The 12,116-nt window shown below is 38.9% G+C and overlaps 1 protein-coding gene across 7 annotated transcripts in view; it reads right to left on the reverse strand.

Moving 5' to 3' along the window:
* The window catches only part of OPHN1 (oligophrenin 1), a 615,628-nt gene that overhangs the window by 279,103 nt on the left and 324,409 nt on the right, over positions 1 to 12,116 (reverse strand). For 6 of the 7 annotated variants that reach the window (XM_073799243.1, XM_073799242.1, XM_073799241.1 and 3 more), the window contains one exon: positions 2,773 to 2,874. The exons of the other annotated variant lie outside the window; for it this stretch is intronic. In XM_073799243.1, coding sequence (XP_073655344.1) covers positions 2,773 to 2,874 — 102 coding nt within the window. The remainder of the gene's footprint in view (positions 1 to 2,772; positions 2,875 to 12,116) is intronic. 7 annotated transcript variants of the gene reach the window in all.

Here is a 12,116-nt window from a genome sequence, read left to right on the forward strand (position 1 = left end):
ATTCCAACTATATGACATTCTGGAATAAGCAATAATATGGAAACCATAAAGAGATCACTGGCTACCAGGGGTCAGCCGGGGTATGGAACGAGGAAGTGATGAACAGGTGGTGCCTAGGGATCTTTAGGGCAGTGAAACTATGTTGTATGATAGTGTAATGATGGATTCATGTCATTATACACTTATCAAAATCTATAGAATGTGCAATGCATTGGCTCATCAACTGTATCAAATGTATCTCGCAAATGTTAATAATAGGGGTAACTGTATGCAGGGGATTAAGAATATATGAGAACTCTCTGTACTTATCATTCAATTTTTCTTTAAATCTAAAACTGCTCTAAAAATAGTCTCAATATTAAAAAAGAAGTGAGTGATCCAAGGTCCCCCAGCTTTGTTTTGATTAGACAAACACAAAGGCTGCATTCTTGCTCATTAGAAAAGCCACCAGGGACATCTAGATACAGCACCAAACTGCTAGGACACGCTAGAAGCTTTCATTGCAAAAGGCTCTAAAAGAATAAAGTTTGGACTGTGTCTGGGCTTCTAAAACCCACAGGTTCAGTAATTCTCTAGGAGGACTCAAAGGACTCCACATATAGTCATACACATGGTTAAGATTTATTTCTGTGAAAGGATACAAAGCAAAATCAGCAAAGAGAAAAGATGCATGGGATGAAGTCCAGCGAAAGCTAGGTTCAAGCTTCCAAGAGTTCTCTCTTAGTGCAGTCACACAGGAAATACTTAATTCCTCCAGCAACAAGTTATGACAACACATGAAATGCTGTGTACCAGAGAAGCTCATTAGATACTAAGTGCCCTAGGTATTAAATTGATTGCTGTACACAGGCTCCCTCTGCTGAGCATGTACCAAACTTCTCGACTCCCAGAAGAAAATAAGGTGTTTAGTATAAACCACATTGTTTGTACAGGCAGTTTAGGCACAAGGAGTCACTCTTACCACTTAGGGAAACTTTTATATCAGTGTAGGGTACTGTTTACCAACCAAGTTCCCAGAGACCAGCCAAGATGGGAACATATGTATATGTATAACTGATTCACTTTGTTATAAAGCAGAAACTAACACACCATTGTAAAGCAATTATACTCCAATAAAGATGTTAAAAAAAAAGAGCTAATCTTGTAAGCAGACTTTTCTAAGCATAGAAGTCTTGGGCCAGTTATGGTAACTCTTTTCTGCATAGGAACCCTGGCACAGAATAGAAGGAAAAGGAAGAAAGCAAAATTGTGCAAGAGGAAAATGGCAGATGACCCCAGACTAGTACTTCATTCCAGTTTATGGAAGAGAAGCAGTCCTTCAACCTTTCAACACTAACTCCATCTACCACTGAGTCTCTTGACTCATCACCTTCAAGTACCTCACATTCTGTGATGGATACTCACTAAATCAGGTGTCATGAGATGAGTTTCAGCTTTGCCACAGTCTGTGTGACCATGGACAAGATGATTTCTAAGCTCGTGTCTATGACTTCATTCAGTTGGGTATCTCTTTTTATACTTGAACATTCAATATCTCTATCTCTTACTGGATCTTTTATCCAAAACATAGATCCATTCTACCAGTAAATAAGTCTTAATCAGTTAATTCCTGTTTTTCCCTTCCCCAGTGCCACTTTTTCTGACTCAGAACTTCTCCCCTAGATCATTGCAATAGTTTCCTAAACTGGTTTTCTTGCTTCCCGTCTCTCCCGGATTTAATTCATCCTACAACTTCAACCAGTTTAAGATTCCTAAAATAGAATTGTACTCATATTGCTTGCACAACCAAAGGCCTTCAATAATTCTTCCACGGTCAACAGAATTAAAGCAAACTCCTGAGCCTACTACACCACAGTATCTCTACAACTTTCCTGATCCTTTCCTGTCTTTCACTATCCTCCAATAGTAATGCAAATTCTGGTCAAACCTTTAGCCAAACATTGTTTTCCATCCTTGGGGCCACTGCCCTCCACTTGAAAGGTCCATTTCTATATTTCTATCTGTCAAACACTTTACATATAATCACATTACCACCTCAAATTTAGAAGGGCAACATTCTTCCACAAAGGCAATTCTCCACGTCCAAATGTAAGTTTTTTATTCTCCAAATACCTTCATATCCCTACAAGGACACCACATACACATTACATTATGTAAAAAAAATTCTACTTATATAAGAGTCATGTGTGTTCTCATTTTAGCATCCTAACTGTAAGCTACAGAAGAGCAGGAAGTACGTCTTACTGTCTTTGTAGTCCTGTTGCAACCAGCATAGTGCCTGGCATGTGGTAGGCACTCACTGAGTAGTGGCTTCTTTGAACTGAAGTCAGTGGAAGTGCCATATAAGCTGTAGTCCCAGTGTAGGACCAAAAAGAAAAAAAAACAAACCCTACCATTGGAACACCTCATGGGAAAAAAGTAGATCTACTCCTGATCTATCAAATACAGCGCTAGTTTAACTCTATCCTAATATGTAATCTAGAATCAGAAACTTAGAACTGAAAAGGACTCTAGAGATCTTTGAGTACCACTCTTCCTTTGATAGATAGAGAAACTGAGGACAAAAAAGAAATATCCAAACTGTGAGTTTGTGGAGAAGGTGGCTTGAGAACTCAGGGCTCCTGAGTCATTGTCCATGGTTTTATCTGCAAGCACAACTATTATACATGGTTCTCTGCTGAGGCAGGGTATGAGGAAAGCCTTGCAATAGGAAGCTGCCATGTATCAAGGCACAGCTGGCAATAGAAGGCAGGGCAGGCTGTTTGAGCATACCTCTTGTAACTGAGATTCTTTCTTTTTGGAAGACAAATGTAAGTGCCGATCCAGCAAGGAATAAAACCTCTCTCCATCCTTTTCAAATTTCTTTTTCCGCTCCTAGAGGAGGGAGAGAAGGCACAGATTAACATGTCTACAATTTTAGTTCAGTCTGCTCAGAAATGAGAATGCATAACACAGTGTCAGGTTTCATGTGGTCAATCTCTCTAGTTCCCAGTAAGGAAAAAAAAAAAGGCAAGAGAGAATTAATTTCTGCATTGGTCTCAGTAATTTTGGCTTCCTCAAACATAACCTTGAAAAATTCCAACTACACAAAGGGTAGTTCCTATTGGTATAGCTAAAGGCTCTGGGAGCTGCTGCTCAGAGAATGGCACTTAAAACACACCTGTGTGCAGGTTACCTTCTCTTCTCAATATTTTTCACATGCATTAACTACATTAATTTTTTAAAGGACAAAGAAGGAACACAATAGTGAACAGTGAATATACCTTTTAAATGTTAATCTACAGTGCATTTAGACAGCCAAATACTAAGTAAAATATCTCCAAGGCAATTGGAACCTAAGACTGCCTCTGTGAATGAGGAGTTCTTTGATATTGTTCAAGCATTTGAGTATTGCATATTAAAAGATGATGTTAAAGATGAGGAAAAAATCCCAGAAGGTTTAACTGAAAATAAAGAGTTGAAAAGCCTTATGAAGGATGGAGTACTCAGTCGTCACTCTCTTCAAGTATGAAATTTAATTAAGCTCTCTGCCTCTCAGCACAATAAGAAATCACACAGTCTCCAAAGGAGCACTAAGAATACTAGTTTGTCACAGATTAAGGCTGACATTCGGCAATCCTCTCAGCACCACGTTGAGAAATTCACGTAAAAGGCTTGTGTTGTCACATATGAAATCTAAACTCACTGAGCCCCTACAGTGTGCCAGGTATTCGAAGAAGCAGCACGGGGAACACATAGACAGAAAGAAAAAAATACCTCACCCATGGTTTATTTCTACAGGCAATCTGCTGCTGGGCAAGAAGCCAGCACAGAACTGAGGGACCTCTGATCTGTAAGGAATGTGCTTTTCACCAGAGGGAAAAAAGTAAAAGAGGAAGCTAACATTAACTGAGGCATACATCAGGCCAGGCAGGACATTAGGTACTTACTATTTTTTTTGAATTTTTGAATCTTATATATTTAATTTTTCTACAGCAGGTTCTTATTAGTTATCCATTTTATACATATTACTGTATATATGTCAATCCCAATCTCCCAATTCACCACACCAACACCCTCCCGTCACTTTCTCCGCTTGGTGTCCATAAGTTTGTTCTCTACATCTGTGCCTCTATTTATGCCCCCTGCAAACCGGCTCATCTGTACAATTTTTCTAGGTTCCACAAATATGGGTTCATACACGATATTTGTTTTTCTCTCTCTTACTTAACACTGTATGACAGTCTCTAGATCCATCCACGTCTCTACAAATGACACAATATTGTTCCTTTTTATGGCTGAGTAATATTCCATTGTATATATGTACCACATCTTCTATATCCATCTTCTATAGTCTGTCGATGGGCATTTAGGTTGCACTCATGACCTGGCTATTGCAAATGGTGCTGCAATGAACATTGGGTGCATGTGTCTCTTCGAATTATGGTTTTCTCTGGGTATATGACCAGTAGTGGGATTGCTGGGTCATAAGGTAATTCTATTTTTAGTTTTTTTAAGGAACCTCCACACTGTTCTCCATAGTGGCTGTATCAATTTACATTCCCACCAACAGTGCAAGAGGGTACCCTTTTCTCCACACCCTCTCCAGCATTTGTTGTTTGTAGATATTCTGATGATTCCCATTCTAACTGGTGTGAGGTGATATCTCATTGTAGTTTTGATTTGCATTTCTCTAATAATTAGTGATGTTGAGCAGCTTTTCATGTGCTACTTGGCAATCTGTATGTCTTCTTTGGAGAAATGTCTATTTAGGTCTGCTGCCCATTTTTGGATTTGTTTTTTGTTTTTTTTAATATTGAGCTCCATGAGCTGTTTATATATTTTGGAGATTAATCCTTTGTCCATTAATTTGGTGGCAAATATTTTCTCCCAATCTGAGGGTTGTCTTTTCATCTTGTTTATGGTTTCCTTTGCTCTGAAAAAGCTCTGAAGTTTCATTAGGTCCCATTTCTTTATTTATATTTTTATTTCCATTACTCTACGAGGTGGATCAAAAAAGATCTTGCTGTTATTTATGTCAAAGAGTGTTCTTCCTATGTTTTCCTCTAAGAGTTTTATAGTGTCCGGTCTTACATTTAGGTCTCTAAGCCATTTTGAGTTTATTTTAGTGTATGGTGTTAGGGAGTGTTCTAACTTAATTTTTTTTTTTTTTTTTTTTTTGTGGTACACAGGCGTCTCACTGTTGTGGCCTTTCCCGTTGTGGAGCTCAGGCTCCAGACATGCAGGTTCAGCGGCCATGGCTCACGGGCCCAGCTGCTCCGTGGCATGCGGGATCTTCCCGGACCGGGGCACGAACCCGTGTCCCGTGCATCGGCAGGCAGACTCTCAACGACTGCACCACCAGGGAAGACTTGTTGGAATATTTTAAATCACTGTTTCAATTTCATTACTTGTGATTGGTCTGTTCAAATTTTCTATTTTTTCCTGGTTCTGTCATGGAAGGTTATACCTTTCTAAGAATTGGCCCACCATTTCTTCCAGGTTGTCCATTTTATTGGCATAGAGTTGCTTTCAGTAGTCTCTTAGGATGGTTTGTATTTCTGTGGTGTCTGTTGTAATTTCTGTTTTTTCATTTCTAATTTTATTGATTTGAGTCCTCTCCCTCTTTTTCTTGATGAGTCTGGCTAACGCTTTACCAATTTTGTTTATCTTCTCAAAGTACCAGCTACTAGTTCTATTGATCTTTGCTATTGTTCTCTTTGTCTCTATTTCATTTATTTCTCCTCTGATCTTCATGGTTTCTTTCCTTCTACTATCTTTGGGTTTTGTTTTTTCTTCTTTGTCTAGTTACTTTAGGTGTAAGGTTATACTGTTTACTTGAGATGCTTCTTGTTTCATGAGGTAGGCTTGTACTGCTATAAACTTCCCTCTTAGAACTGCTTTTGCTGCATCCCATATGTTTTGGATCATCGTGTTTTTGTTGTAATTTGTTTCTAGGTATTTTTTGGTTTCCTCTTTGATTTCTCAGTCATCTCTTGGTAATTTATTAACGTGTTGTTTAGCCTCCATATATTTGTGTTTTTTACATTATTTTCATTGTAACTGATTTCTAATCTCATAGCGTTGTGATCAGAAAAGATGCTTGATATGATTTCAATTTTCTTAAATTTACCGAGGCTTGATTTGTGACCCAAGATATGATCTATCCTGGAGAATGTTCCGTGTGCACTTGAGAAGAATGTGTAATCTGCTGTTTCTGGATGGAATGTCCTATAAATATCAATTAAATCTATGTGATCTATTGTGTCATTTAAAGCTTATGATTCCTTATTAATTTTCTGTTTGGATGATCTGTCCATTGGTGTAAGTGAGGTGTTAAAGTCCCCCACTATTACTGTGTTACTGTCGATTTCCTCTTTTATAGATGTTAGCAGTTGCCTTATGTATTGAGGTGCTCCTATGTTGGGTGCATATATGTTTATAATTGTTATATCTACTTCATGGATTCATCTGTTGATCGTTATGTAGTGTCCTTCCTTGCCTCTCATAACATTCTTTATTTTAAAGACTATTTTATCTGATATGAGTATTTCTACTTCAGCTTTCTTTTGGTTTCCATTTGCATGGAATATCTTTTTCCATCCTCCCACTTTCAGTCTGTATGTGTCCCTAGGTCTGAAGTGGGTCTCTTGTAGACAGCATATATATGGGTCTTGCTGTGTATCCATTCAGCAAGCCTGTGTCTTTTGATTGGAGCATTTAATACATTCACGTTAAAGGCAATTATTGACATGTATGCTCCTATTACCATTTTCTTAATTGTTATGTGTTTGTTTTTGTAGGTCATTTATTTCTCTTGTGTTTCCCACTTAGAAGTTCCTTTAGCATTTGCTGTAGAGCTGGATTGGTGGTGCTGAATTCTCTTAGCTTTTACTTGTCTGTAAAGCTGTTGATTTCTCCATCGAATCTGAATGAGATCCTTGCGGGGTAGATTAATCTTGGTTGTAGTTTCTTCCCTTTCATCACTTTAAATAGATCATGCCACTCCCTTCTGGCTTGTAGAGTTTCTGCTGATAAATGAGCTGTTAACATTATGCGAGATCCACTGTATATTATTTGTCATTTTTCCCTTGTTACTTTCAGTAATTTTTCTTTGCCTTTAATTTTTGTCACGTTGTTTACTATGTGTCTCAGTGTGTTTCCTCTTCGGTTTATCCTGCCTGGGACTCTCTGTGCTTCCTGGACTTCATTGACTATTTCCGATCCCATGTTAGGGAAGTTATTGACTATAATCTCTTCAAATATATTCTCGGGTCCTTTCTCTCTCTATTCTCCTTCTGGTACCCCTATTATGTGAATGTTGTTGCATTTAATCTTGTCCCAGAGGTATCTTAGGCTTTCTTCATTTCTTTTCATCCTTTTTTCTTTATTCTTTTCTGCAGCAGTGAATTCCACCATTCTGTCTTCCAGATCAGTTATCCGTTTCTCTGCCTCAGTTATTCTGCTACTGATTCCTTCTAGTGTATTTTTCATTTCAGTTATTGTATTGTTCATCTCTGTTTCTTTGTTCTTTTATTCTTCTAGGTCTTTGTTAAACATCTCTTGCATCTTCCCGATCTTTGCCTCCATTCTTTATCCGAGGTCCTGGATCATCTTCACTATCATTATTATAAATTCTTCTTCTGGAAAGTTTCCTATCTCCACTTCAGTTAGTTGTTTTTCTGGGGTTTTATCTTGTTCCTTCTTCTGGTACATAGCCCTCTGCCTTTTCCTCCTGTCTATCTTTCTGTGAATGTGTTTTTTGTTCCACTGCAGATTGTATTTCTTCTTGCTTCTGCTGTCTGCTCTGTGGTGTATGAGGCTTCTGCTGTCTGCTCTGTGGTGTATGAGGCTTCTGCTGTCTGCTCTGTGGTGTATGAGGCTATCCAAGAGGCTTGTGCAAGTTTCCTGATTGGATAGACTGGTGGTGGGTAGAGTTGGGTGTTGCTCTGGTGGGCAGAGCTCAGTAACACTTTAATCCACTTGTCTGCTGATGGGTGGTGCTGGGTTCCCTCCCAGTTGATTGTTTGGACTCAGGCGACCCAACAAGGTAATATGCCCAGCTCTTTGGTGGGGCTAGTGGCGGAGTCTGGGTGGGCTCACACCAAGGAGTACTTCCCGAAACTCTGTTGCCAATGTCCTTGTCCTCATGGTGAGACACAGCAACTCCTCACCTCTGCAGGAAACCCTCCAACACCAACAGGTAGGTCTGGTTCAGTCTCCAATGGGGTCATTGCTCCTTACCCTGGGTCCCAATGCACACACTACTTTGTGTGTGCCCTCCAAGAGTGGAGTCTCTGTTTCCCCCATTCCTGTTGAAGCCCTGCAATCAAATCCTGCTAGCCTTCGAAGTTTGATCCTCTAGGAATTCCCCCTCCCGTTGCCGGACCCCCAGGTTGGGAAGCCTGATGTGGGGCTCAGAACCTTCACTCCAGTGGGTGCACTTCTGTGGTATAAGTGTTCTGCATTTTGTGAGTCACCCAGCCAGGCATTATGGGATTTGATATTATTGTGGTTGCACCCCTCCTACTGTCTTATTGTGGCTTCTCCTTTTCTTTGGATGTGGAGTATATTTTTTGGTGAGTTCCAGTGTCTTCCTATAAATGACTGTTCAGCAGTTAGCTGTGATTCTGGTGCTTTCTCAACAGGGAGTGAGCGCACACCCTTCTACTCCGCCATCTTGAACCAATCTCCCGTGTTCAGTACTTAAAATCTATATCTCATTTAGTATTCACAACCCTGAAAAGTACATACTGTAAAGGAAATTAAGGTTCTAAAATGGTGAACTAACTTGCTGTAGGTCATATAGCATACAAGTCTGATTTATTCTACATAGTCAAATAGGGCCCAGATGATCATGCAAGGAATTACACTCAGGAGGCTTATGAATAATCAGGGAAGCTTGTCTATAGTCTTAGCCCTAACTAAGATACCAAAACAATTGAGATACAAAATTTCACACAAAAGATAGTAGGGGAAATGGTTCCTTCAGGTACTGAATTTATTTAAAGTAGCAACTGTTTGAAGAAAGCATGGGAGACAGAAAATGTCAGGGACTTCTCTAGGAATAAAGCTCTGTGGGTCACTTTCTCTTCCACTTCCATTTTTAAAATAAAAACTATGAGATAGAATTCATGTATCATAAAATTCACCATTTTAAAGTGGATAATTCAGTTTTTAGTATATTAATTAAGTTGCACAACCATCACTGCTATCTAATTCCAAAATATTTCCATCACCTCAAAAAAAAAAAACATACCTATTAGTAATCATTCCCTGTTCCTCCGTCCTTCCCCTCAATAACCACAATTTACTTTGTGTCTCTGTGAATTTGCCTACACTAGACATTTACTATAACTGGAATCATATAATATGTGGCCTTTGGTGACTCTCTTTTTACACTTAAAATAATGTTTTCAACGTTTATCCCTGTTGATTGACCCTTTGCATTTACAGTTGACTGTTGAACAACATGGGGGTTAGGGATCCCAAATCTCCGTATAATTGAAAATCTACATATAACTTATAGTCCACTGTCCGTACACATGGATCCACCATATCCACAGATCTGCATCTGCAGATTCAACCAACCACAGACTGCATACTACTATAATATTAACTATTGAAAAAATCCACGTATAAGTGGACCCATGGAGTTCAAACCAATGTTGTTCAACGGTCAACTGTATATTCTATGGAGAAATGTTTATTGAATTATTTTGCCCATTTTTAAATTTGGTTTTATCTCTGTATTTCTCCAAAGAAGAAATGCAGATGGACAAAAGCACATGAAAAGATATTTTGGGTTGCCTTGGCACTTTCTTAGTAGTGCCCTTTGAAGCATAAATATTTCTAATTTGTGAAGTCTATCTAGCTGGAAAATTTTTTTCTTTGCTTACTTGTGTTTTGGTGTCATATCTCAGAAACATGGCTGATCTAAGGTCATGAAGGTTTACACCTATATTTTCTTCTAAGAGTTTTATAATTTTCAGGGTTTTTTTTAACATCTTCATTGGACTATAATTGCTTTACAATGGTGGGTTAGTTTCTAGTTTGTAACACAGTGAATCAGTAATACATATACATATGTTCCCATATCTGTTCCCTCTTGCATCTCCCTCCCTCCCACCCTCCCTATCCAACCCCTCTATGTGGTCACAAAGCACAGAGCTGATCACCCTGTGCTATGCAGTGGCTTCCAACTAGCTATTTTACATTTGGTAGTGTATATATGACCATGTCACTGTCTCACTTTGTCACAGCTTACCCTTCCCCCTCTCCATATCCACAAGTCCATTCTCTAGTACATCTGTGTCTTCATTCCTGTCTTACCCCTAGGTTCTTCATGACCTTTTTACTTCTTAAATTCCATATATATGTGTTAGCAAATGGTATTTGTTTTTCTCTTTCTGACTTACTTCACTCTGTATGACAGATTCTAAGTCTATCCACCTCACTACAAATAACTCAATTTTGTTTCTTTTTATGGCTGAGTAATATTCCACTGTATATGTGTGCCACATCTTCTATATCCATTCATCTTTTGATGGACACGTAGGTTGCTTCCATATCCTGGCTATTGTAAATACAGCTGCAAAGAACATTTTGATACATGATTCTTTTTTTTTTTTTTTTTGTGGTACATGGGCCTCTCACTGTTGTGGCCTCTCCCATTGTGGAGCACAGGCTCTGGGTGCACACGCTCAGCAGCCATGGTTCATGGGCCAAGCCACACCGTGGCACGTGGGATCCTCCTGGACCGGGGCACAAACCTGCATCCCCTGCATCGGCAGGCGGACTCTCAACTACTGCGCCACCAGGGAAGCCCCATGACTCTTTTTGAATTATGGTTTCCTAAGGGTACTTGCCCAGTAGTGGGATTTCTGGATCGTATGGTAGTTCTATTTTTAGTTTTTTAAGGAACCTCCAGACTGTTCTCCATCGGGGCTGTATCAGGTTACATTCCCACCAACAGTGCAAGAGTGTTCTCTTTTCTCCACACCCTCTCCAGCATTTATTGTTTCTAGATTTTTTAATGACGGCCATTCTGACGGGCGTGAGATGATATCTCTTTGTAGTTTTGATCTGCATTTCTCTAATGATTAATGATGTTGAGTGAATCTTACATGTGTTTGTTAGTAATCTGTATATCTTCTTTGGAGAAATATCTGTTTAGGTCTTCTGCCCAATTTTGGACTGGGTTGTTTCTTATTTTGAAATTGAGCTGCATGAGCTGCCTGTAATTTTGGAGATTAATCCTTTCTCAGTTGCTTCATTTGCAAATATTTTCTCCCATTCTGAGGGTTGACATTTGGTCTTGTTTATGGTTTCCTTTGCTGCACAAAAGCTTTTAAGTTTCATTAGGCCCCATTTGTTTATTTTTATTTCCATTTCTCTAGGAAATAAAATAATGGGTCAGAAAGGGTCTTGCTGTGATTTATGTCATAGAGTGTTCTGCCTATGTTTTCCTCTAAGAGTTTGATAGTGTTTGGTCTTACATTTAGTTCTTTAATCCATTTTGAGTTTATTTTTGTATATTCTGTTAGGCAGTTTTTTAATTTCATACTTTCACATATACCAGTCCAGTTTTCCCAGCACCACTTATTGAAGAGGCTATCTTTTCTCCACTGTATATCCTTGCCTCCTTTCTCAAACATAAGGTGACCATATGTGCGTGGGTTTAAATCTGGGCTTCCTGTCCTGTTCCGTTGATCTATATTTCTGTTTTTCTGACAGTACCATATCGTCTTGATGACTGTAGATTTGTAGTATAATCTGAAGTCAGGGAGCCTGATTCCTCCAGCTCCATTTTTCATTCTCAAGATTGCTGTGGCTACTCGGGGTCTTTTGTGTTTCCATACAAATTGTGAAATTTTTAGTTCTAGTTCTGTGAACAATGCCAGTGGTAGTTTGATAGGGATTGCATTGAATCTGTAGATTGCTTTGGGTAGTAGAGTCATTTTCACAATGTTGATTCTTCCAATCCAAGAACATGGTATATCTCTCCATCTATTTGTATCATCTTTAACTTCCTTCATCAGTGTCTTATGATTCTCTGCATACAGGTCTTTTTTCTCCTTAGGCAGGTTTATTCCTAGATATTTTATTCTTTTTGTTGCAATAGTAAATGGGAGTGT

Source organism: Tursiops truncatus, chromosome X (assembly GCF_011762595.2).
Source record: "Tursiops truncatus isolate mTurTru1 chromosome X, mTurTru1.mat.Y, whole genome shotgun sequence".
NCBI lineage: Eukaryota > Metazoa > Chordata > Mammalia > Artiodactyla > Delphinidae > Tursiops > Tursiops truncatus.